General features: G+C 43.2%; 1 protein-coding gene across 12 annotated transcripts in view; it reads left to right on the top strand.

The window, feature by feature from the left end:
• The window catches only part of ablim1b (actin binding LIM protein 1b), a 107454-nt gene extending 83180 nt beyond the window's left edge, over positions 1–24274 (top strand). For 4 of the 12 annotated variants that reach the window (XM_048234162.1, XM_048234157.1, XM_048234159.1 and 1 more), the window contains 21 exons: positions 150–194; positions 2444–2521; positions 3425–3586; positions 4697–4756; positions 5897–5941; positions 8593–8625; positions 9673–9708; positions 11404–11533; positions 11884–11976; positions 12208–12222; positions 13092–13184; positions 13681–13728; positions 15292–15438; positions 16628–16713; positions 17386–17503; positions 18663–18727; positions 18965–19025; positions 19324–19331; positions 20269–20340; positions 21367–21447; positions 21839–24274. In XM_048234162.1, the coding sequence (XP_048090119.1) occupies positions 150–194; positions 2444–2521; positions 3425–3586; positions 4697–4756; positions 5897–5941; positions 8593–8625; positions 9673–9708; positions 11404–11533; positions 11884–11976; positions 12208–12222; positions 13092–13184; positions 13681–13728; positions 15292–15438; positions 16628–16713; positions 17386–17503; positions 18663–18727; positions 18965–19025; positions 19324–19331; positions 20269–20340; positions 21367–21447; positions 21839–21952 (1590 nt within the window). In that variant the 3' untranslated portion in view covers positions 21953–24274. The remainder of the gene's footprint in view (positions 1–149; positions 195–2443; positions 2522–3424; positions 3587–4696; positions 4757–5896; positions 5942–8592; positions 8626–9672; positions 9709–11403; positions 11534–11883; positions 11977–12207; positions 12223–13091; positions 13185–13680; positions 13729–15291; positions 15439–16627; positions 16714–17385; positions 17504–18662; positions 18728–18964; positions 19026–19323; positions 19332–20268; positions 20341–21366; positions 21448–21838) is intronic. The other 8 variants (XM_048234160.1, XM_048234161.1, XM_048234163.1 and 5 more) reach the window with 8 other exon arrangements.
• The last annotated feature ends 3298 nt before the right edge of the window (positions 24275–27572 follow it).

Here is a 27572-nt window from a genome sequence, read left to right on the forward strand (position 1 = left end):
AGCTGCTTATAGATCAGAGCTTATGAAGGAAAAGGGCATGAGAAGAGATATTTTGGGCCTGCCTAGAAACTGTCTTCTCCAGGCAGGGGAAAGTGTGTCCGAGTGTGTGATGTCATTTCCTGTCCTCCTCCCTCCTTCCCTCTCCACAGCTCCTTCCTCCCTCTGTAAGCTCCCTCCACCAATCAGAAAGGCAGGTACTGTATTCTGCTACTGCCGGCACAGCTGAGTGTTTTGGGTAGGGGGTGTTGGGAGGAACATATATACAGGCTGCATGTGTGCTGTTTTAGACTCCAGCCAGTAGAGGGGGATATAGCCCCCCAGTATGCACATGTTGAGCCTTTATATGCTGTTCTGGTATCAGAGGACTGATTGCAAAACAGCAAACAAGGACTGTGCACACATGATTCACTCTGTCTGCTGTGTTTGTGTGTATGTGTGTGTGTGTGTGAGAGAGAGAGAAAGAGAGAGAGAGAGAGATAATGCGTGTGTGTTTGTGAGAGAGAGAGAGTGTGTATGAGTGTGTACATTATGAGAGAAAGGCTCTGTCTGAAGTAGTTAGAGATTGAGAGTGACTTGGAGGGGGATTGAAACAAAACTGAGTAAGAGAGGGAGAAAAAGTGTGTGTGTATGTGTGTGTGTGTGTGTGTGTATGTGTGTACAGTACATGTGTGTTTGCGTAAGTGTGTGTGTGTGTGTGTGTGTGTATGTGTGTGTGTGTGTATATGTGTGTGTGTGTATGTGTGTACAGTACATGTGTGTTTGCGTAAGTGTGTGTGTGTGTGTGTGTGTGTGTGTGTATGTGTGTGTGTGTGTGTATATGTGTGTGTGTGTGTGTGTGTGTGTGTATGTGCACGCTACCACAGGCATGTGGCCTCATTCCCAGGGCTGCTGCCACAGTGACCCCATGAGCGAGTGTGCGTGAGGGGTGCAAGGCATGCTGGGCCTGACTCATCATCCCTGAGACCTCCATCAGATATGAGCTCCAAAACCACCGCAGCTCTTAGCATCTGGCCCTGGCACGGCAGCACTTACATCAGATGAAAGCCTCGCCATGCCGACCCAAAATAAATATTGGTTATTAATGTGTAACTGAAAACGGAGAATGACAACTGAAACCAGTAAAGGGGTCTTGTTTTTTAGAGCCAAAAGCACCACAAATTACTGTAAATGCATTCTTCAAATTCTGCATGGTCTTAGTGTGTGTGTGTATGTGTGTGTGTGTGTGTGTGTATATGTGTATGTGTGTGTGGTTGCAGTGCTTTGAATGGTCACAAAGAGGTTTCCCTTGGATATAAACACACATTAAAACCCTGCAGCAATGGAGAGCAACAACCTCATAATTCTAGAGCTTTCCCCTTCAAGCCCCACATTTGCTTAAGCAGAATGGATTTATTTAAGAAATCTCAGATGATAAAGACTAAATATATTAAAGAAACATAATGAGTTATATGTAATAATTGTTAATTGCATGGACCTCTGAACAGAGGATTGAATGAGTTGCGTTATCTGGCAACACCGGTTATCTCATGCGACTCATTCATGGGCCTCTGAACAGAGGATTTAATAAATTGTGTTATCTGGCAACATTAGTTATCTCATGCAACTAATTCAGTGGATGCTGCAGTCATGAGTGTGGATGGAGCCATATCTGTGGGGTCGAGCTGCACAGGCAGTGGGCTGTCTTTGCTGTGAGGAGCAACAAAGCACAAGAGTTTGCGCAAAGCCTGGTGTTTTGTGTGAGGTTTGAGAGTGCGGTTTGAATGGGCTCCACCCCCCACCCCCCTCAGCAGCGCTAGCGTCGAGATTTGTACTGTATGGTGTTTGAGAGTGCGGTTTGAATGGGCTTTTTCACACCCTCAGCAGCACTAGGCTAGCGTTGAAATTTGTACTGTATGCTGATGATGCAGCACTTATTCTCCTGTGTCCTCTCCTCGTGTCCGTACCTCACCTGCTCCTGACCTGCAGGAAAAAAACACAGCAGGTGTGTGTGTGTGTGTGTGTGTGTGTGTGTGTGTGTGTGTGAGATAGAGAGGGAGGTGGGGTGCCTAATCAACCACACACCTGGCCCTTATAAGATGCTGCAGAGTATGCTTTGTTAAAATGCATTGCTACTGTAATAAATGCCATGATCCAACAAAAAAGCCATAATGCATACACCAATTGCCACTGGTGCATCTACCTCCTACATGCAGAAATGGAGTTAAAGTGAAGGTTTCTGGATCTTCGAATGTCCAGGTGGTTCAGCATGGAATATTTACCCTTTTCTGTTCAGCCAGTTCCCTAAAGGTCTATGTACTGTACAAGGACAAAAGGAGAAGATACATGTGATAAACTATGGAAAACCAGCTGTCTAAAGTATTTGCATGACTTCTTAGGTGTGTGTGTGTGTGTGTGTGTGTGTGCGTATGCCGTCACTAACTCAGCCTCTCTCTCGTTCTCGCAGCCCACCCGGTCGTCGTCGGAGAGCATCTGCTCGCGGCCCGGCTCCAGCATCCAGGGCTCTCCGGGCCACACCATCTATGTGAGTCCTCCCGTCCGCCATCGCCAATTCAGTCTCCCCGAACCGCCCGACGCCATCCCCCACAAGGCCAAGAACGGAGGCCTGGCCACAGGGACCTACACGGCCCTACACCTGGAATACGAGGCGGAGAGGGGGGCAGTTTAGATGTGTTTTATGGGGAGGGGTTGGGGGCATTCTTTCTGGGATTCATCTTTCATCTCCTCCCCAGTACTCTCTCCTCCTCTCCCATTCTTTTTTCCTACACTCTATGCCTGTCCTGTTTTTTTTTTCCTCTTGGCATTTCCAACGTGACCCTTCTGTCTGTTGATGCATGAAACTCATTCATTAATGCAAGTTCAAGTTCACACACACACACACAAACACACACACACACACACACATACACATACAAACATATGCATGTATACACACCCTGCCTCTGCACACATACACACACAAACACACACACAAACATACACACATGGATGTCAGACATTCTAAATAAGTTGCACTGAATGTAAACTATAACTGTATAACTGTGTCCTGATGTCATGGACACTGTCATATTACTCCCTCCAATACTGTCATATTACTCCCTCTCTACACACACACACACACACACACACACACACACACACAGAGAGAGAGGCTGAGTTAGTGACGGCATACACACACACACACACACACACACACACACACACACACATTGATATGATATTGCTATATTCTCTATAGAGTCAGATATGTTCCCCTGTGTTGCCCTCTATCCTGTGTACTTCTGAAACTCTGACCAGTGACTCCTTGTGGACCTGCACTGACCTCATCCTCTCTCCTCCCCCCCCCTCCCCTCCCCTCCCCTCCCTTCTTCCCTTTTGTTCCCCCTCTCTCCCTCTCCCTTCGTGTTCTTCCCTCCATCCTCTCCAGGCAAAAGTAGACAATGAGATCATTGATTACAGGGATCTAGCTGCCATCCCCAGAGTCAAGGCAATTTATGATATAGAGCGCCCCGACATGATCTCCTACGAGTCCCTCCACTCCAACTCCTCCACCCTGGACCACAGACAGGGCAGGCAAAGCCCAGGAGAGGTAACCCCACCCGACCCTCACCCACCCCACCCCACTCCGAGCCCTCCACCCTCACCCACCCCAAAACTACCTCATCCTCCACCAGGGGGATAGCATTACTACTGCAACTAGGGTAGACAGTCTCCAACTAAAGAAGTCATCGTGGTTAAAGGCATTTTTACAGTACAATAAGGTGTCATTACTTCTCTGCACTCTTGTGTTCTATGCACTAATCAATTAATGGAGTAGCAATGCATATGAACCATCTAGCAGGAGATAAGATAGGGGTTTGGGTAATTTAAGAAAAGAAAAATGCAAGGCCTTTATGACATTTAATTAAACATATTTATTTGCAATGATGCGTATATTTGTGAATATATGACTATGACTGTAGACTTTTGTAGCTGCTCAGAAATTAAAGTGGTCCACACCTTGACTGAACTATTTGTAGCCTGTTGATCAAATGTAAACAACCCAATGCTCATATACTGTACATAGAGACTGTGTCCTTCCAACTATATACTGTAGATCTACAGGGTTGGGCTCAAAATGTAATCCTACTGAGGTTTTCATACTGAAATTATACTGCCACATCATATAAGCCATAGTCTTTGCGTAGTGTTTATGGACCCTTTCAAGAGAGTTCCATTATCAGCATCATAGTTGGCCCCACAAGACTTCCTTTTCAACATTCCATATGTTATCTTAATGCAGAGGAAGTAGATTGGGGCCCAAATAGAACGTTCAAGCATTGTTTTTGTTTTTATTGCTGAAAGGGTCTATATTCTCTTAGATATATTCTAGTGTTTAGGTATCTAGGAAGCCACAGACAAAGGCTTAGGCCTGTACTTTAGTGGAGGTTTTGGAACATGTTCCTGTAGTTTGCCTCCTTGGTTTGGCTCAAGGTGGAAGTAAGCTAGAGTAGTGGCTCTTGACCAAGCCTCTTGTCAAGCAGGCCTTATAGCTAGAGTCTGGGGTTTCTTTTCTTTTCCTTTCTAAAGAAAGAGACAGTGACTGGAAGCGCTTTAGTCAGCGTGATGACATGTTAGCATGACGGAGTGTTAACATGAGGGCGTGTTAGTGGGGACTGTGTGTGAGGTGCTGTGGTAACCTCCCTCCTCCTTCACTCAGCCCTTGTGTCGACAGCCTTTGATATCCAGACGGCTGCGTTCTCCCTTACCGGACCTGCGCGTAAGTGGGCTCAACCCCCCGACCCACACCCAAACCCCCACCCGACCCCCACCCTCAACCCTGCATTAGCTCCGACCTGCCTTTCCCCAAGACCACTCTCCCAGGACCAAATCCTAAATCCCAAACCTTGCCATCTCCCACTCCCTAAACCCCTTACCCAATCACAAGCACACCTGATTCAAATTGATCACATGGCCTCAGCCGCATATATCCCTCCACTGCTACGAAACTGCAGCCATCACTGCTTTTAGAGAAACATCACATGTTGTTCAATGGGGTCTTGCTCATGGCGAGTGTCTGGGCTGTATGGATATTTTATTTGCGTTGAAGTGTCTGTGTGTCTGTTTGTGTGTGTCTTATATTATTGAATGTATGTTTATCTTTATCTTATCATATAATGAATTTGTGAGTGTGCGTTTGTCTGTTTGTGTCCTGTGTGTGTGTGTGTGTGTGTGTGTGTGTGTGTGTGTGTGTGTGTGTGTGTGTGTGTGTGTGTGTGTGTGTGTGTGTGTGTTGACATAATGTATCTGTCATGTGTCCTTCCTCATGTGTATTGTCACTCTGTCCAGATATGCTGTGGTAGACATGCACTGGATGTACCTGATTGAGTTTTCTATGGAATCTGTCTGATTGGTTATATTTATCTCTCTCTGTCATTAAAAGTTGGCATTCTGTACCAGGGATGGCCTTTGAATGCAGTATCTGTGTAGATGCAGCAGTAGTTTAGCACCACCTAGTGGACAGAAAGAGGGTGTACATTATGCCCATGTACCCTCAATACTTCCAAACCATAAAATTACAAATTACATGATACATACCATAACATTAGTGTTGATTATCTTCCTATAACTATATGGTGTACTGTACAATGTACACTGAAGTAATCCTGTTAATGTCAGTAGCCTACATTGTGGGGAGCATTGGATTTGTAGAGGTCATTTCCATCTTAAATCTGTCACATCTGTTTTCACCAGTTCCTGTATTCACCTAAAAATAACAGGCAGATATTGATTGTCCAGAATTACAAAATGTTGCATCAGTCCTGGAGTTCATTCCTCAGAACTCTTTTGTAGGGACCCATTTTAGGGATTCCAGGAATCAGTCAGCTCTAACTCTGCTTCCTCTTCCTACTTTATTTAGCCAATAAGTGCTGGATGTGACAGCTCCCCCATGGCCCAAGAAACTGTAAGTGACAGGCATGCCTTTCAATCAGAGCCAAGCTTTATACTAATCCGTCCAATCAGCTGCCTGTGATGGAGCGCACTGCTCCGCCTGTGCACAGCACCAGGAAATCCACTAATGTATCTTAATCAACTTACAGCACTCACTAAATCAATGCAACCACTCAGACACACACTTTACTAATCAACTACTTTATTCTACAACGAAGAATTGTGGCACTGCTGAAGCACAGGGTACACAGTAATGTACAACCTCCTGTTGAGAAGAGAACTAGTTATAGATTTTAAAATGTGGCCAACATCATAAGGGGATTGATAATGAAATGAATCCAGTGGTTGTGAACCACCATGGAAAAGATCTGTACAACTTACTCAAACACTAACACTGTAAGAAAATTTAACAGGTGCAAAACCAGGAAGCAATTGCATTCATATCTTTAGCTGTTTACTCTATAATTACTTCAGTTGCCCTAGAAAGGAAATTAATGTTGCTGGCATGACACAATTAAAAAGGCTTTGAGCAAAATTTAGGATTGTTTGGATGTTGGGCTCATAAAGGAAGTTTAAGACATTTATCACTACCAATAGGTAAGGTGAGGATTAATGCATGATCAGTAATTGTAAATGTGTTATATTAAATTGATACTCATATAACTGATTTAATCACAATGCATGTGTTTTTGAAGGCTCAATTAATCAAGAACAGTACCCTCCAGAATTATTGCCACTTTTGGTAAAGTTGACTAAATACAGGTATAAACAATCACCTTTTGGTGATTTATTCTAAACTCACAATGAAAACTATGAGGAAAAATCCAACCTTGAAGGGAAGCAAATGTATTCTGAGAAAAAGGAAAATCTCATAAAGAGATAAATACTTTTAACCAAAACATGTCGCCCACAATGACTGGCACCCCTGTAATACCTTCTTAAGCCTCCCTTTGACAAGGAAACAGGTCATAATATTCTCCTGACACCCCATAAAGTTGGAGAATACACCCCAAGGGATTTAAGACCATTCGTCTTTACAAAATCTCCCCAACTCGTTCAGATGCCTAGGTACACACTTTTGCATTCTCCTTTTTAACTCACCCCACTGTTTTTTATATGATTTATGTGACTTTATATCAGGGGACTGAGATGGTAATGACAGAAGCTTCATTTTGTGTTCAGTAAACCATTTTTGTTTTTATCTGGTGAATGATCCAGTCATTACCTACATTTAGTGTCCTGGCAGAGATTGACAGATTTCCATTGACATTTTTTCTTTCTTGGGGTTCATGATACCATGCACTTTAATAAGGTTCCCAAGGCCTTTGGGAATGAACAGCCCCACAATATCACAGCCCCTCCACCATAATTCTCATTAGCCATAGGGTTCTTTTCAGTATAGTCATTCTTCTATGTACGCCAAACCCTATCTAAAGCGTTTCTTGCCAAAAAGCTCAATTTTCATTTCATCTGACAATAGACCACAATTCCAGATAGAGTCATTGTACCATTCAGTAACTCCTGCCGTTTACATTTGTAATTAAATTACTGAATGCCCTCTAAATAATCTATTAAAAGTGAGGTCACTTTTGAGGATTTTTTGGGGGACCTTGTGACCCCAAGATGATACCTTTGTCTGTAACTCTCCAACAGTGGTTCCTATGGAATGTTTTGCCTCTGTTACCATCCTCCATACTGTGCGTGGGGGCAAGATAACCTTGGGTCTTTGTCCACGCATGTTTGTCACATTTCCAGTTGATTAGCAACTTTTATTTATTGTTTTTACTGTAAATATTGCCATTTTCAATGAACTAACCAACGTTGTAGCCATTCTCTGACTTACAAATACCAACACACTTTCTTTTTATTTAAATTAAGTGTATTCTTGTGTCTTTCCCATGTTGAAAAATGACTAGGGAATTAAGCCTCTGTGTCACTATATTTTCATACCTTAGTGAAAAAGAAAGTCATAAACTACTTCTGAAAGTTTACCGAGACTCTGATTAACTTAAAAAGTTGAATGTAAATAGGAAAATGCTTCTGTTACATTTTTTATATAAGATTTTCGAGGGGTGCCAGTAATTGTGAACAACATGTTTTTATTTTAAAATATTTCTTTCTTTCTGAGATTTTCCTTCTTCACAGAATAAATTTGCTTCCCTTCCAGGTTGGATTTTTCCTCATTGTTGTCATTGTGAGATTATAATAAATCACTAAAAAAATAAGTTTTATACCGGTTTTTAGTCCACTTTACCAAAGGTCCCAATAATTCTGAAAGGTACTTTATATAAGTGGAAACATCATTCTGTCCTTACCTTAATGTCTGACCTGCCATGTCTTGAGTAGGGATGGGTACATAGAAATATTACGCTAAATATTTATACACTAAAGATTTCTGTTTTGCTCGTCACAAGCCATACGTTTTATGGACCAATTCATGGTCGTTCCATTTGGCGTGTGCGCTGCACCAGGCACTTTTTCAGGGCTGTGGATCACTCTTGTTCTTCCTCAAAGAGTCTGGATGCATCTTAAACTTGTGCCAAGCAAAACAGAGACATGGTGTCACATAATGTTTGTGGTCTCTCCCTCCCCCATGGGAGAGTTACAAATAAAATATAAAGACCGGGCAATAGATAGTGATGCTCTCTCTGTGGACGTTCTCAGAACCTGTCTCGACAGCCCTCCCCAGCACTGACAGTAAGTAGGCAGCAGTAGCCGCTCCTGGTCTACAGCACGATCAGCCGGACGTCAGTGTGCTCTGATTTCTGCTCCCTCTCTCTCTCACTCTCTCGTGAGGTGGAACTTAACAGCTCTGAAAATGAAACTCATACCCTGTATTTTGTTCACATCAGATTTGTTTTAAACTCAGTTGACTGAAAAAATAAAAAAAACTAGTACTGAAAAATACTAGTGTTCTCATGTGGCTGAGTATATTTGCCAAACATAAAAAAAACATGGAATGAGTTTTACTTTCTGATGCTAATTTGTGAAAACTTGTGGCCTCACCTCTGATTTCTCTATGTGAGAGCTTCTTGTATGCTTGAGAGAGGCTGTGTGTCACACTGGGAAAGCTGCTTGTTTCTATTGCCAGAGTGAAGCTGCTCCCTCTCCCAGAGTTATGACTCAGAGCTGGGCCATCTCATCCATGGTATTATTCAAATGGGACTACAGGTTGTCACACCAGCCTCAGAAATGACGGCTGGCTATCCATGGTTATTTGGTTGAATTGTGAAGTTTGTCCAACTTAGTGTGACAATCTGTAACCCCTGAATAATGATGGGATAGCTTTTCTTTGAGTCAAACACCAACGCCATAATACCACCTGTGTGTGTGTGTGTGTGTGTGTGTGTGTGTGTGTGTGTGTGTGTGTGTTTATTTATGTTCATGTTGATGTGTTTGTTTAGCATCTTGCTTGGTGTAAAATCAGTCTGCTTCACCGTGTAGCTCCCTGTGGCTTTGCAGTGCTAAACTCTGGACTCTTCCTTCACTGTTGTATAAGAGCATCCTGGGCGATATACAACATCAGCCGCCCACCCTCCCTCCCTCCCACTCCCTCCACTGTATCAACATTACACCAAACTAATGCTGATCCTGCCACTAATGCTAGTCACGTCCTGCGTCTCAGAACTCTTTTGCCAAGTCATCCTCTCCATCGCCTAGCTTCTCCTCCGCTAACGCTTTGCTGTAGTCATGTTTGGTCCTTTAGGGTTTGACAGCGTCTGTATTTCTCTGTTTTTGTTGCAGTCTCCCAGGACGTTGTCTCCCACCCCCTCTGCTGAGGTTAGAACCTGCTTTGTAGCACACCATGTCTTTTTTTACCTTATATGTTAAAACTGCTCTCCCAATGTACAACCGTTGCAAATAGCAGTACCCCTACAGCTATAGGTATCCAAGACTATTTTATGTATGCAATTGCTTTCAATATGTAGTTCATGGTCACAGTGCTGCACAGTGTTAATTTGTTTGTGTTTGGGTAATAAGCCGTATGTAGCACTTGTGTTGTGGACCAGTTAAAAGCTACACATCTGAGATTACTAGATTCTTGAGCCGTGTAATAAGTAAAAGCTGAACCTGAGATATGGCAACTATAAGCACTTTATTTTGTACAGTTTCCCTTAGTTTAGTAAATGAAAGAAAATAAATGTGTGTAGTTATTAGTAAAGTGTGGCAATGTATGATGTATGGATGTGGTGTATGTAAGGCAGTATAATTGTAACAATGACAAATACACACTTTCCCAGTATCAATCAATCACCCTTCAAGAGCAAGTGCAATTCAATTAGTGCAGTTCAGTGAGTTTGTTAAAGTAAGAAAAAGTCCTTTTAGGTATTAAAGAAAATGTTGAACTATAAATAAATGCAAACGTCCCTTATGGTATAAACAGAAAATTCAAAAGTAGTTTCCTTTCGGCTCCTTGTGTGGAAAGGAACGCTTATCTGTAATCCGTGTGGCTTTCTTTCGAAGTTCACGAGATGGTGAAGAAACCTTGCTGCAGTTGATCAGACTGCAGCAGGCTGGGCGGTCTAACCGTTGAATATCTTGGACAGGCTCGCCATCTTAGCTCGTCTGGAATCCACTGAAATCTTCTATCCATTATAAAAACCAATCTACGAAACAGTGTAACAGTTACCATCAAACATTTCTGTTCTATGAGATCTCATTTAAACTTTTGCTATAGCATCAAAAAATCGCATATCGCCGTAATACTGCCATAAACGGACGCTACATCTCAGCTGCAACAAGCAGATCGCTAGCACAATTTACTGGTAAGCCAGCATGGCTAACCAACCTTGAGCAGACAGTATTGTACATGGAAGGGTTCGGTTATACACCCGTAATTATCAAGGAAAATGTACAACAATTACATATTTCACCCAAAAGTGTTGACTAACTGTCAACCTAACATTCATTTCTAATATATTAGCAAGCTAATATCACCATGTGGGTTCAATGAACAGATTAGCTGTCCAGATTCGCGTCTAGTTACATTCAACTTTAAATCAAAACAACCAAAGAAAATGTGGATCTCCTACCACTCAAATTCAGCAAATAAAAGTGTCTGTGTATGTGTAAATGCTTCGACTGGTTTTTTGTGAGCTTTCATGGTCTCCAATTCACCATTAGATTGACTATTCACATATCATTCACAACCGTGATAAGATAAACTCACCGAAGCTCTTCTCATGTTGAAACAAAATAAAATATCTTCTTAGTGTAATATAAGAGACATAAAGTTAAGAAGTAGAAAATATATCGATAGATATTTCTAGAAGTTATAAATGTGTAGTTATATCGAATATTTTCTTTAGTTCAAGAAGGTGACGTTCCGTGCTCGGACTGCAAAAGCAAGAGAGAAATAATCGCGCATGCGCGGTGCCTTAGTGGCACTGAATCTAACAGTGCTACACGTATTTCAGTTGACATTGTACCGACTCACTGATTCAAGTGATTGGATGTTTGGTTTGTCTGTCACAGGGTTGCTATGATATGAGGGAACGGATCATGCAGCGGTCGACCAGTCAGGGCTCTATTGGGTCGCCAGTGTATAACCGGCACAGCTACACGCCCACTGTGTCGCGTTCGCCCCAGCACTTCCACAGACCAGGTGAGTTTGTGCCCTCTGAACAGGTCAGGTCAAAGCTTGCTGCTTTGCCGACTGGGCAACCACAGCAAAAACCAAGGATGGCCATATCCCCATCTCTGTTTTTGTCCGCTGTTACTTTCTCCTGGCCAGACCCCTCAGTAGACCCTCTCTGTGGAGCTGTCCCCCTCTTTTTTTCTGCCCATGTGATGCGTTTTTACCCTTCTGTTCATGCTCTGTCCTTGCCTCCTTGTGTCTGTTCTTCCTATTCCTCCTCATTTTTTCCTGTTCTTCCTCTCTTTCTCTCCCTCTCTTTCTGTGTTCCTCTTCTCTCTCTCTCCTCCCCCTGCACTCTTCGTCCGAGCTGCTGGCAGGAATGCTGAAACTCTGTTCTTCTTTGCGCTCCGGTCCCAATGACACCCGCCCCACTTCCCCTTTTCGACATCACTTCCTCCCCCATAACAAAGGTAAGGGTCCCCACCCCACCCCACCCCTCCCTCCCCATGCTTTTGAAAAACCTCCCCCAGGTGAGCCTTTCCTTAAAACAATCTCCCTGTGATCATGTAAGACAAAGTTTCAGCAGAAGCTGTTGCCTCTTACAAAATGGCCACCTTGTGTTATTAAATGTAACTCAACTTTGTACTTTCACTTAATGCTATTCTTTTGATGCACACTTTCTCCCGTCTTTCCTCTTACAGAATCTTTCTGCATAGGTATGTCTTGGCTTCATGGCTGTCACCCCCCTCTCTCTCTCTCTCTCTCTCTCTCTCTCTCTCTCGCTCTCGCTCTCTCTATCTGTATGTATTGAGATTGTTTCTGGTTGCCTGTTGCAGTGCCAAGGCATGCTGAAAGCCTGGATCAGAACACACATACTGTATGTGTGTGTATGTGTTTTTTTGTGTGTGTGTGTCTCTCTCTCTTTTTCGCTGTGCCCCATCTGTCCTGTGTGTATCTTTGTTCATTTCTCTCCACAACTGTATGCCAACTGTATGTGTCTATCGGGCACTAACATTTCTGGAATGCGTTCAGCATGTTGTTGTCTCTTGTGTGGGTAATTCCACTTCTGGAATGACAATTAACAGCAGCCCCTCAACAAATTCAGTCCTGCGTGATCATTTGTGAGTGAACTGTTTGGACAGCTGTAGTGGAATGCATTTGGTGTTAAAGTAATTTGCATGACACGTTCCTGTACATGTCCCCCACCAGTACGGCCACCAAATTGCACATATACATGCGTCCACCAACACGTCACCACGTTGTCACACGTTGTCTCACATCATGCCACGTCCTGTCACCCATGACCCCCCCCTCTCAGCGTCTCCTGTCTTCCCTTCTCCTCCGTCTGCCGGAGGGCCATGCTTTCCCATCTGTCCATCCTCCCCTCCTTCTGTTTCCAGCCCTCTTCTGTTTGTCCATCACTCTTCTTCTTTTGAGCGGCTTTTTAACCAGGATTTATTCCAGCATTCTTCTCTCTTTCTTTCCTTTGTCTGCCTTTCCTTTCCTTTTGACTTCTTTGCTCCCTTCCTCCCTCTTTCCTCTACTGCTCTCTGTCTTTCTTTCTCCCTCCTCTTCTTTTTTGGAGGCACTGAGCCGTCCAGCGGCCGGAGTTCCCCCCTCTCCTCTCGGCCGGCCACTCCGACACACCCATTGACCCCCAAACATTTCCACATCCCAGGTAGGACCTGAAGTTGGAGTGGGCCCCTCATCTCCAGTTCTCTCTTTTCTCTTTTTTCTTCTCTCTTTTCCTCTTCTTGCTGTCTTTCTTTTTTCATTGTCTTTCTCGTTTATCTCTGTTTTCCATTTTCCCTCCCTCCATCATTTCTATTCTTTCATTATTTACTTTTTTATGATTGGGGAGGCGGGTTTATTTGGTATTCTTCTCCCTACCCCCATTCGACTAAGCACACTTTGACAAGTATGGTCGCCATTACAGCCATGCATTCCGAGGTATGTCTGTCCTTCTTGAGTTCTCTCTTCATGTGGTTTTATTTTGGACCTAATCTTCATCTCGACCCATGTGTGTGTGTGTGTGAGTTTTTTTTTGAAGTTCTGGCCCAGTTCACCTCTGGCTGCCCAGTCCATCTCTCCCACCATCCATCAGCACATCCAGCTCTTGCTCTAGCTCCACTGAGGGACTCTGTGTTTTTTTTCCCTTTCTCGTTGATTTCTAGAACAAGGAATGAACATGTACAGGAAGCCTCCAATCTACAAACAGCATGGTATGCCTGCCCCCCGACTCTTACCCTGTGTGGTCTGACCCTCTCCCATCATATTACTGTTCCAGTCTCTAACCTCTCTGCTGGTGCTTTTGGATGGGCACGTCTGGTGTTATGGATGCTTCATTTGCACTCAAAAGTAACACCGTATTGTATTTCAGATACAGACTTTAGTATAAGCATCTACACACTTCTTGTTGGTGTCGGTGTGCAGTATGCCTTCTGAGTCATTTATTCTTGTGCAAATGAGATGCCCATAATGCAGACTTTGCCCAAATATACCCTGTCCCATTTTATCAGTATGTGTAGATACCTCCTTTGTGACAAACCCTGTATTCTAGCGATAAAGCATCTCCTCACAACTTTAGAGGTAACAATGAATTGCTCCTCTTTAGTAACAGAAGATATTGCACAATACATACTCAGTATCTTTAGCCAAGCTGTTTTGTTTTGAAAGTGTTTGAGATGCACCTGAAGGTACTAAACTTCTAATTTTCTACACTAATTTGTTAATTAAAGCAACTAATGAGTACTTTTCAGTAACAATTGGTGCAACTGACCATTTTAATGTGTTAATGTGTGTGCTTCTGTGTATAGAGAGGTTGGGCTCATTGACCGTTGTGTGTGGTTAACTTTGTTTGTATGTTTTTGGTCATGTTTCTGTTGCTCCATCCTACCCATTAACTTGTGGTTGTGACTCATGCTCCATGATCATCGTTTGCTCTTGTGTAAGTACATGTTTGAAGTCATTCAGCAGTAACACTCTGAGCTTTTTTTCCACCTTTGATTGCTGTCTGCCTCTAAAACACTCAAAGAAACCTCAAACTAAATGCCTAAAATCTAAAATGCCTAACCATCCACCTCTTTGCATGTTTTGAATTCTAAACATGACTCAATTTGATGACTAACCAGGAATACATCTTCTCAAAAACCTAGAATATACTATTTGATCGTTTTAATAGTGTGTCTATTTATAACAGTGTTTATGCTTGCCAATTCAACTACCTTCAAATACTTTCAAATACTTCCTCTAAAGCTTTATAGTCCAACTTTCACCAAGTGGCATATGACCATCTTTTTACTTTCCTCACTGCAAAGTTGTATCTTTGTTTCAACACTTCAGTCAAAGCAACCTATATTACTGCTTTCTCTATCTTCTTTTCAAATTATCTTCAATAACACCACTACAACCAATCTGTCATGAATCTAATATGAATGAAACAACAAGTTCTCCTCGACAAGCTTTACACTACCTTCTGTAGTGTATTTTCCTATGCCTTTGTATAGTGCGGTGGTGGCCAATAAAGTGCAAATGTCCTTGACATTCCTAGTCTGCTGGGAAACTGTGCCCCTTCTAACAGATAGCCATAAGAGCTAATAGTCCAGGCTTAATTTATACAGTTAATCTTTACAAATTGCCTTCACAATCAATCATTTTTAATGGAGCATCTGGAATGTCAGGCTTTGCATTTGTGATTGGCCAGTTCTGCCTTATCGCCTATCGCCGTTCGGCCTCTTGTCAGCCAATCACTGACTCCCCAGTTCCCCCTCAAAACACCAATCCAGATCCAGCTGCCATGGCAGCCCAAAGCAAGTCCTCCGAAGATATCATCAAATCGGCCAAGTTCCCCGCTGCTCACGCCCCGCGGCCCAACGAAACGCCAAAGATTGAGACTGACTACTGGCCCTGCCCTCCCTCCCTGGCTGCCCTAGGTAGGCCCCTCCCACTGGTTCCCCAGGACAGCTGGCAGAACCAGCGGCAGGCCAGAGCAATCACTCACTGATTCCACTCAGCTCACTATTACTGCAGTGATAGTCTGTATAAATATATAGAGATGTCAGATCTCTCATCCTTTAGTGGTAGTTGTCATTTGTGTTCAAACATTTGTAGTAGAATTAGTGAGATTTGTTGGTTGACATACAGTAGACAACAGAGATGTAAAAGTCCGGCTTCAGAAAGTAAAAGTCATGCCATGTATAGGCTCTATGCACAACTCCATTTTGGATTCACTTATACTGGCATATCAACTTCCTGTTTACAACTTCCTGCTTTTTTCTATAGTCATTGTCTTCAGGACCTTGTCTCATGGTAATATAGACCCTCCAGCCACTGCCACTCCCTCCAGCAAATAGGAAAAGGATTTAAAATGTTCTTAACCTTAACCAAGCAACTGATGTTACTGAACTGGTTAGATAACTTTAGCTATGTTGTTCAATTAGAAATAGCCTACTATATCAAAACTGACAGACTTAACAGGAAGTTGATTGTCCAGTAGGAAGCAAAATGTAGGAAGCAAAAATTCAAAATGGAATCCTGCATAGAGTCCATTGATTCTACCAGTGCACTTAACACAGTTGATTTTACTAATTAGCTGATATACTTGACTTGAGTTGTGCTAATTAAAATCAGCTGATTAAGTGAATGGTTGAAACAAAAACGTGGCAGGACTTTTACTTTCTGAAGTTGGACTTTTATACCTCTGGTAGACACGGTAGGGTGCTGCATGATGCTGTGTACTGTACAGTCTCTAGCGCAAATGTAATATGTGGTGAACTCATTTAGTGTGAACTGGAACAAAGACAATTTTCTTTTAATATGAATATGAAAATACATCAGGTGTAGTGATGTATCTGTAATAGATGTAAACAGTTGCAGATAAATAAACCTAAATTAATGGGTTAGATTTTCAGGATAGAAATGTGACTTCAAACTGATAATCATGTCACCTCATCAATCTGTTGTTACCGTCATTGTTTTTTTGTCAAATATTTGATGTTTATGTGGATATTCGGATGGATGTTTCCGCCTTGAAGCTCTTGTTGCCAAGGCTTAGGCTAATGAGTAATGAGTTTGAGTGTGAGTTTGACTGACAGTTTCTCACTGGTCCCATGCCAATCACAGGATCAGATGGGCGGAGTCGTTCAAGAGACGATGAAGAGGAGGAGATGCTAAAACGCAGACAGATTCAGGAAGAGCATCTCAGCAAGGTCTGAGATACAAAGCAGTTCCCTACTCTCCTTCACGCACACAGAATTACACACACACACACACACACACACATGCGGCGCACACACACACACAACAGATGTAGATGTAAACTAAACAGCTTCACAGACAAACCAGACTGTTACCTGGACGACCAGGGAAATTAACCCAAACAAAGCAGTAGCAGCTTAAACACAGACACACATGAGACAGTTATTATTAACCCACTAACCCCGACACCAGATGTCAAACAAATTACTCCTCATCAGGCAACCTCAAGGGTGTGACTGTGCAACAACAGAAGCTCCCACTGGGTGAAGAGATTTTACTTGCTGCTTTTACCTTGCCTGAACTCCTAGGAGGATTTAGCTTCATGTTCTGTGTAGAATTGATTTATTTTAAACTGTCAAAAAAGATACAGTATTTTTCTATGTAGATGTATTTTTGTAACTCTTCTGGGTTACCAATGAGCATAAATAAATACATAAAGAAGGGTTGAAACACTGGATATTAATGACAAAAAAAAGATTTCTTGTGAATTTATTACACTGTATCTGTAAAAGTAGGTCTACCTCTGTTTAAGTAGGTCTTATCAAAGTAGACAGTGGACTGAATATAATTGGATGATGGCTGAACTGTGCTGTATTGACTGTTTCTGTTTTCTTCCATGGCAGATCCAGTCTGGCCTGGGCAAGCTCATCCTGAAGGAGGAGATGGAGCGTGAGCAGAACAGGGAGAGATACAGCTACACCACTCCTCGCTACAACCAGCAGTTCACCAACTGCACCGCAGGTAGAGCAAGCTACAGTAATACTCCGCATGAATGGGTCAGGGTTGGTTTGTTGATGGTGGTTGATCTTCACTTGTGACTCCTGCAGTCAAAGTGATTATGAATTAAAAGAAGCTCAATCAGTAGTACATTACTTAATTAAGCCTTAATTAAGCTAATGGAATGGTTTTAGGATGCTGATATTCAGCACAGTACCAGGATTTTTTCCTGACTCCAAAAAAACCTAGAACAGAAATGGGCATTTGCTTTCTGGCTTGTTTTGAAGTGGAATGCCAAGAATAAGTAGGCCATAGTCCATGGAGGACACAGTGGTACAAATTAGATGCATTCAAAGTGCACTGAGGTTTGGGGGAATTCACAAGTAAGCTTTGAACTGATCAGTATCTTATGTACTGTACATACAAGGATACAAGGATACAAGGAAGTTTATTGTCACATGCATATAGTTACTGGAAGTAAGAAATGCAGTGAAATTATGTCTGGTGTCAGCCTATTTGTGCATTTATGGGGGTAAAAAGTGCAGTAGAAGAGGGGTTTAGTAGATTAAGTGGCAAGGGCTGCATAAGGTGGGGGAGGATTGGGATTGGTGGGGGCACCAACAAGGAGCACCAAGAGCAACAGGGGCAAGGAAAACTCCCTTACCAAGGAAGAAACCTTGGGCAGATCCACGGCTCAAGGGCTAACCCAACTGCCAGGGGTCTTGGTGTGTGTGTTGGGGATGACAGGGAGATGGGATAGTGTGCTGTGTATGTGGGAGAGGGCAGTGTGTGCAATATGTGTGTTGGAGAAGCTTCCTCATGAGATAATGTGCTGTGTATTGGGGGCAGTGTGCTGTAAGTATGTTGGGGATGTGTGTTGGAGAAGCTTCCTGATGAAATAATGTGCTGTGTAGGGGGGGGCAGTGTACTGCAAGTATGATGAAGGGACTTACTATTGCAAGCAGAGTACTGTATGTATAATGTATGTGAGTGATGACAGATGTACATAGTTTGTTACTTACTAACAGTCTTCAAATGGACATCAGTTGAGGTTTAATTCTTGTGAATCAACAAAACTTCAACAACAACAATGACAATAGAAACTCATGATTGCTATGTATGTCAGAGACATATCTATTATTTGTGTGTCTGGTGAAGTTAGAACTGCTTTGTCCCTCTGCAGATCCAAGCTCGCCAACCACCAAGACCTCATCACTGCCTGGGTACGGACGAAACGGCATGCACCGGGTAGGAGATTGTGATTATGTGTGTGTGTGTGTGTGTGTGTGTGTGTGTGTGTGCAAAAGACAAAGAGAGAGAGAGAGAGAGAGAGAGACTAATAAGTTGCACACTGATTTCCTCCTTCTTCCATCAGGGCCATTAGGTTAGGGCCTCATCAGAGCAAGCCTGCTGTTCGTTGTCACAGTCATTGGCTTTCTGTGGTGTGTGTCACTGACTCGTGTTTCATTTGCATTCCTCCTCCAGCCTCAGTCCACAGAGCTCACTCAGTATAACAGCTATGGGGACGTCTGCGGAGGTGTGAGGGGTAAGCTCTCCTCTCTGACTCACTGACACCGTGGTGTTATAAATCCATTTTACTACATATATTTTTTGAAAGAAAAACATGTTCTACTTAATGTTTTGAAGTCTGGTGGGGAAAATGAGTACAGTTTCTCACACTGTGCCATACACCTGTTTATCTGCATCAGAGGTACGACACTGATGGCTTTAACTACATACAGTATAATTCATGATCTTCTTTGGTTTTCCCTCGCTCTTTCTCTCTCTCTCTCTCTCTTTCTTTCTCTCTCCCTCTCTTTCTCTCTCTCTCTCTCACTCTACAGATTTTAAGGTATGTGGGCATCCCTTTTCCCCCTTCTCCCCCCAGCCATGTAGAGCATGTCCACTGTAGTGGCCCCCCTGTGTCTCGCTACCCATGAGCAGTGTAATGGAGCAGCTCCCCCACCACCACCACCACCACCACCACCACCGCCCCATCGACTGTGCTTGGGTGTTGGGCAGATAGTTACCCCTATCAGCAGGTCCTGGATCAGCAGTGTGTCAACTCCTGTATAGGTGTTCAGAGTATAAGAAAAGGGTAAAAAGCTGGATCCAGGTCAGCACGTATGGGTAACCTCTGGCCACACTAGCCTGCGCTTGTGTCCTAGTTGGAATGCCGTGGGGACAAGGTGAGAGGGCATAGTCAAGGGGAGTGTGGTATGTGAAAAAGAAACAAAAAACAACAACAAAAAACGACAACACAACAACAAAACATGGTCAGAAATGACAGTGCCTTCCCATGACGATTCCACATCAGGGTTCTAGAGAGGGAATAAGATAGAACTCAGAACTGCATCCATCGTAGCACATGCCATATACTGGTTCTGCATTCAGTAGTTATGGACATTATTCAAAAGCACAAGCTAAGACCTTAAATCTGCATGAATGGTGTTGAGACGCTTTATGTTTGCAGATGTCTCATTCTCACAGAGTGCAGGGCTCATAAAGTCCTTATTTATCATGACTCTGTGTGGTGAGGACAGACAGCATTTATCACATGGAGAAGCCAGGCCACCCCAGCCCCACATATTAACTCATTCCTCAGCACGCGAGAATCCACTGTGACAGGAGAGGTTCTTATTTTCTTTATTTCTTTATTATTATTTTTTTCACACAAACCTCAGAGGGTTTTTTTTTTCCCTCCTCCACAAGAATGTTTTTTTTTTTTTGTCTTATCCACAGCGTTTTTGCTTTGATTTTCCACCATGTGTCTTTGTTCTATTCTGTAGCCAATCCCTGATGGCCAGACTTCCAACAGATTGGACAGGGGAGTGTCTATGCCTAATATGTTGGAATCAAAAGCAAGTATTTTCCTCCCTCCACCGTTTTATTAACTTCAGATTCTCTCTTTTCGTTTCCCACCCTCAGTTTTCTATCATTTTTGTTCTTTTCTTTCCTTTCCTTTCTTCTTTTCTTCATTTTCCTTTGTTCTTGAGGATATATTGTGCTCCTCCTCTAGAGTTGAGAGAAAGGGATTCTTTAAGTGTTTTGGAAATGTTAGAATGACATAATCTGCCTTCTTCCAAGCCAATAGAAAGGGTTCAGTAGGTGCAGACCAATAGAAAACTAAAATGTTATGAAAGCAAACAAAACAAAGAAAGCAAGCTACTATTTGTCCTTCTGTTCTCTGGACTCTCCATTGTCCACTGTGGAACAGACCGAATAGGTCTTACCATTACACAAACCATTTCACCTACAGTAGTAACAAAGATGGAAGACCCAAACACCAATAGTCCAATAGTCACTTAGTGTGCAGCAGAAAGTGGCCTTTTCAACTGCTGGGGTCATGTCCATGTTCCTCTATGCACCACCTCTTGCAAACGCTTTCTGAGCTGATACCTAATATAGATCATAGCAGCACTGTGAAATACATACAGTATATGTATACAGTAAACAGTATCGCACTATAGTGTTTATTTTTAGGGTAACACTTACATGCACATACAAGCACATACACGCATTCTCTCAGACACATACTCATACACACGATTTGCTCTGTTGGTGTCACCCCACACCACACACCCCCCTTTACTGTCCCCCTCTGTGTCTATCCTTTACTGTGTGTGTGTGTGTGTGCATGCAATGTGTATGTGTGCGTGTGCGTGAATGTGTTGTGTGTGTGCAAACATATGCATATGAGAGTTCTTCAGAATGTGGCATTCTGAGTTTGCAGCACCCCACCCTTTGGCCTGTTGTCCCAGCCATCCAGCCAGTCAGCTGCGTCTGCATACATCTGTGTGTGTGTGTGTGTTTGAGATCATTTGTGAGTCACCTGTTTGCCTGGCGTAGCATTCTCCATAACAACAACAATCCCTCCTTTTGTGAAGGTGTACCCATATGAAATGCTCACTGTCACCAACAGAGGGCGAGCAAAGCTACCCAGGGACGTGGACCGGACCCGGCTGGAGGTAATTAACCACAGAGGCACCGGAGTCGCCGCCGGGCTGCGTGGGGGGGGGGCGTGGAGGGGGGTGTGGTGAGGGTTGGGAATGGGGTCATTTTCTCGGTGGTGAATACGATGTGTGAATGTCTGAAGTCTCGCTGAGTTTCCCTCTACTTTCCCACACAGCTTTCTACATCTACCGCCCTCTCTCTCGCTCTCTCTTTCTCTCTCTCTCATTGTCTTTCTCCCTCTCTCTTTTTCTCTCTCACTCTCTTTCTCTCTCTCTCTTCTTTTAGCACCGTTTTTTGTTTTATGGCTTTAATCAACATGTACTCATTTCTTTCTCTTTCTCTCTTTTCTTCATGCTCTCTCTCTCTGCCTCTCTTTCTCTCTCTTTCTTTCTCTGTGCCTCTCAGCGCCATTTGTCCCCTGAGGTGTTCTTTGACATCTTCGGGATGCAGATTCAGGAATTCGACAGACTTCCCCTTTGGAAGCGCAACGACATGAAGAAGAAAGCCAAGCTCTTCTAGTCACCTGTCCCTGCATGTTTTTATTTTCATTTTTTTTATTTATCATTCACCCCAGTAATAATAATACTATTAATAATGCATCATTACATGTAGTCTTCTGATTTTCTGATTTTAATTTGCTCCAATAGAGGGAGGGTTGTTGCATACATACAGACATGTTGTAAACAAAAAACTTCTCTCATTTTATTTTGGTTTTGGAAGAGAAGATTATAAATCATACATAAGCTTTTGTACCCCTCCCTCCTTCAGGATGTAGACATATGTTTGCAATGTTTGTTTTATTATTTTTTATGTTAGAATATATACATTATCTTAAAGATAATCAGTGAATCCCTTGTTTGGAGAGGGAAGGTGGTAGAGCCTGCAGGACTCTGTTGACCTCTGCACTTGTTTAGCGACGTCCCCGAGCGAAGTCTGATCCTTCATTCCCTCCTGCTCTCTTTTCGCGCCCCCTCCACTACCCCCCGCCCCCTCGTACCTGCCCCTTTCCCATAAACTGGGGGGCTGTAATCCGGTAAAGCTGAGGGAGGCCTGTGGGGGTCCCCCTGTTAAGCTGCTGTTGAGGCGCGACGGGCGGACGAGTTTCAGGAGGACCACCTGCCGCTCGCCAGGGCCTAACGAGTCCCCTTGATGTGAGTTAACGGGGGGAAGTGGCCACGGTCGCTCCATCTTCGCATGTGTTTGTGTGTGTGTGTGTTTGTTTGTGTTTGTTTATGTTTGTTGTGTGTGTGTGTGTGTGTGTGTGTGTGTGTGTGTGAGCACCAGGGCACCGGGGAAGCCCTCAAGGGCCATCCGGGCCCAGAGATTCTACAAGGCATTAAGAGAACTGTACACACACACACACACACACACACACACAGTCTTTCCTCCACCTCATGTGTCTTCTGTTCCTTAAAGAAGCTATTACGGTTGCCCCCCCCAAACCCTTCTCTGGCCAAAAGAGCTAGTGAGACAATGGGACTACTTTTTTAAACCCATACACTACTTCCAATCCTAGCACTGCCCCCTCATTCATTTTCCACATCACAACTTTATGTTTTGTTTGGTCTTCAGATGAAGTGTTGGCTAATTTTCAGGAATTCAATTACTGTGGGGGTTCTACCACTAGAGAGCAGGCTTGTGTTGCATCAGAATGAATGAAAAAGAGGTTGCCACTGAATTTTGAACGCCACTTTTCCATGTCACCCTTCTCTCTCCCTCTTCCTCTCTTCCCTACATCCTTTACTAACATATTTCTTTGTTGTTGCTTTCTGTCTTTTTTGAGTCTGACAATCCACACTTTTTTTTTGTTTGTTTGACCGCTCTCCGGTCCTACCTTGCAATATATCCCATTATTATCTCCAACAGCATATCACTTTGAATAAAGCTCAGATTTGAGAAAATATTTGCATTTGATATGACTTGCATTTTGTAAACGTTTTGAGACTTTGAAACTGCCACTGTGTTGCGGTGGGGTGGGGCTGTATGTAGTAACATAAACATGAAATGAAATAGAAGAGGGGAAAGTGTCAAAATAAAAGTCATTTCCAGAACCTCAGGCATGCGGTGAGCCAATACCATGATCTGTTATTGGGCAGATAGTCTGGTTTGCACCAATCAGCGACACTGGTTTGTTTTTTTTTTTCAAGTGAAGTCATAACCCTGAGATGTCAGGGTCTTGGCGTTGGTACAGCACCTCAAATACCCATGCTAGCTTTGTGTAGTGCCTATAGGTGTACAAACCGCCCAGGGCTCAACCATTGTGTCAACGCTGGCTAGGGTGTGTAGTCTTAAGTATAAATGTTTCAATTCTCCATGTGTTGACCTAATCTGTGTGTGCTAAATGTGGTCAGCATTACATTAACAGAAACATCTAGAAACTTCAGATAATGTTTTACAGTACAGATCAAACACTATAACAATGCCAACAGCATATTGTAGGAGCTGGCTGGTGATGTGAAGTAGAAGTATCTAACTGAATGGCCATACGGGAGGAAATGGATTTCTGAAGGACAAGGAGAACAGTAGCTCAAAGATAAGACAAAGCTGCCTGCATGTATTTTCCATGACAGAGGATATGAGCTAACCGGGGAGAATGTGATTTTTCTTTTGTAATTCTTCCAAGATAAAAAAATGTAGATTTTGAGATGACGCCGTACTAGAAAACTACTACTACAACCCCCCACCTTGTATACTGTGTCACTTTAAAACAAATGGGAATGAGAGAGCATTTTGATATCCAATCTTTGTTCCTCACCTTTTTCTCGGTCTTTTGAAGGAAAAGACTTGATGGCAATGATGTATTTGCGTGACAGCGTAATAAAACACTGCTTCAAACATTCACAACGACGTCTCTCTTTCACTATAACATTTATCAGATCCAGAGATGAAGGTGTGACTGTGACTGAACCTGTGTGTGTGTGTGTGTGAGAGATTATCTGATTTCTGTGCCCTAGATGATGATGTCAGATTATGGGTTGTTGTGAGTAAGATTAGTGTGCTTTGATTCAGTGAATGAGCTCTTCTGTTGAAATTGCTCAATGCTGTCTTGCTCAGTTCTGTATGGTTTCATTCTCTAATCCTTAAATGCCTCTGTACAGTAACTCACCTTGTATGCGGTGGAGTGGCCCTTCAGTGGAAGAGCCGTGTGTTCGTGTTGGAACAACAGTCCTAGTGATTGGTGAGATAAGGGTCACACACCGACAATGGAAAACACAGACACAGAACTGTTCTGGGAAAGACGGTTAGCCCCTCAGGCTTGTGTATACATGTAACTACTTGACTTATTGAAAACTGCTTGAGTGCTTTTGCATGTAGAAAAAAAAACACTGTTCCAAAATGCACTTCTAATAAACAAACACTAACCAAAAATGCTGATGACTATACCAATTTGACTCTACAAATAAATAAAAGTGATATGGTTTAAAAGTCATCTGACATATTTCAGGACCTGTTTACCTATGTGCTGTTTCCTTGGTTACAAGGGCAGATTCCCCTGGTTGGATACTATTACACTGGGAGTCCCCTCATTCCACTGCTGTGAGTGGGGCAGAGGTATGTTCACGCCTAGGGGCCCCGTGGACTAAGGGATGCATCCCTGGTGAGGTCCTGTCTATGTTCACATCCCACATGAGTAGTCAACTCAAAAGGGGAGGAATGCAAGTACCTTCACAAAGACTCTAAGCCCCTGGGCCTAAAGGTCGAGGTTGAGATTCCCTAGATTTTTTATTTTTTTATTTAATATTTTTTTTACCATTGTTACCTTACAAAGGTAAGCATTTTTTGAATTACTTTACCCATTTATTAATTTAGCAGATGCTTTTATCCAAAGCGCCATACATACATACGTCAGTTATATTACAAGGGCCTCTGTCCCTGGAGCAACTCGGGGTTAAGTGCCTTGCTCTGGAAGCCGGGTATTGAACCCACAACTTTTCATGTTACTACATACAGTACTATCCCAGCATACATACAGTACTATCCCAGCATACATACAGTACTATCCCAGCATACTATCCCAGCATACATACAGTACTATCCCAGCATACATACAGTACTATCCCAGCTCTTTAACCACTACGCTACCACCACCCTTTGTGTTCCCTGAAATACATTTGGAGGCATATATTTGGGCTGGATATTATTACACTGGGAGCCCCCTATTCCCCTGTTCTCTGTGTGTAGGGGGCCAAGAGGTATTTAAGGCCCAGGGGCCTGCCTCTAATGAGGGGACTGAGAGGACACCATTCCTGTTGACCTCTACATCCCATATGGGGAAGGGGGCCGATGGAGACTACAGAGGCAGATGAAAGATACATTTATTGTTGCAAGGACATGGGTCTGACATCTTGTGGGGTCGTTTAAGGTTTGCTGGAAATATATCATTTTAGGATAATATGGTTCCAAACAGCAGGGACATGGACTTCTGCCTTCTCTTTTTCTTCCTTTCTTTTTTTAGGATTAAATTGGGCACAGACCTTGTCATGACAAGCTGAACTATAGCAATATAACAGGATCAACAATCTATGTGTTTGTGTGTGAGAGAGAGTGTGTGTGTGTGTGTGTGTGTGTGTGTGTGTGTGTTTATGTGTTTATTAGTGTTTTTGTTCATCCATACCAAAATGGCATGCCCTCAAGTGATGTGAGAGAGGTACATTCTGCAGGTTCAACAGTGTGTAACATGGGACCCTCCTTAGCGCTCTCTCTCTCTCTCTACACACACACACAAATCTGGATACACATTTACTCTACACACACATCCACAAACACATATGGATACATGAGCATGCACAGAATAATTACACACGTCACACACACACACACACAGGGAGAGAGAGAAACATGCCCTTGTTCCTCCTCCTGCCTCCATGTTGGTCCTGAGGAGCTCATTACCATCAGTATGTTGTTCATACACCCAGAACAAACATGCAGCATTATTGCACATCTCTCTCCTCACCCCTCCTCTCCTCTCTCCATCTCCCAGGGAGACCAGCACAGACCCTGTATGCTGCAGTGTTTATTCTCTTCCCATCTCCTTCTCTTTCACTCACACACACAAACACACACACTCACACACCAATAGATCAGTGTTATGAACTAGTCTGTTTTGGTTTTTGTCTGTTTTGTCACTAGTGATTCTCTGCCATATTTCTCTGTGTTTTTTCCTCTGTTAGGACTAAGTAGCCCACTCACGTATGTGTTAGTAGTGACCAGCCCTCGTCCCCCTCAGACCTGCATGTGGTCTCTTATCTCTCTCTCTCTCTCTCCTTTTCTCTCTGTTTTACTCACCATTCATTTTTCACTCTGGATCAAAGTAGCCCATCTTATTTATGTTTTTCTTAAGAGCCCCCAACACACACACACACACACACACCCTCCTGTGTGTGTTACTGTGTGTTCCTCTCTAGACGCTGGTGTGTGTGTTGTGACTGTATGTTCTCCACGCCTGCACTCCTGAGACACTGGGGTGTATGTGTGTGTGTGTGTGTGTGTTATATGCTCTCAGGGCTCTTGTGTAGCCTGTGCGTTGTCAAGATCCTGCCCTTCTCCAGTTGCAGACCCCACAGGCTCCTGTCAGAGTTATAACGCCACTGAGAGCGAAAAAGACACCCCAGGTAATGAGTTGGGGGGTGGGGGTCAGGGGATTAAGGGTGGTCACTCGAGAGGTGTCCCGGAGGGCACGTCGCCTGGGTGTTTTCCGAACATTTCCTCTCCAGATCATTTTTCGCATCGTCGGCTTATATACCAGCAGCCCTGTTTTCACTGGGTGAGGCAGACACACAAATATATACACACATTCACATGTGAACACGCCTACACACACACACACAACACAAACACACACACACACATATATATAGACTAAATCTGCTCAAATATGCACTCATGTGAAAACACAGACTAAATCTGCTCATGGGGAGAGTCTGATATAGAATAATATTTTCATGTGACATAATGTTCTCACTCAGAATACCCTCATGGGACTAAACCTGAGAGTTTGGTCAGGTGCCTTTTTAGTCTTGTTAGTGTGTTTTAAGACATAGCTGTGTGTGTGTGTGTGTGTGTGTGTGCATGCGTGCATGTGCATGTGTATACGTGCGTTTGTGTGAATTTGATAGACCGTTGAAAGGCCACTTCAGTA

Source organism: Alosa alosa, chromosome 22 (assembly GCF_017589495.1).
Source record: "Alosa alosa isolate M-15738 ecotype Scorff River chromosome 22, AALO_Geno_1.1, whole genome shotgun sequence".
NCBI classification, from domain to species: domain Eukaryota; kingdom Metazoa; phylum Chordata; class Actinopteri; order Clupeiformes; family Clupeidae; genus Alosa; species Alosa alosa.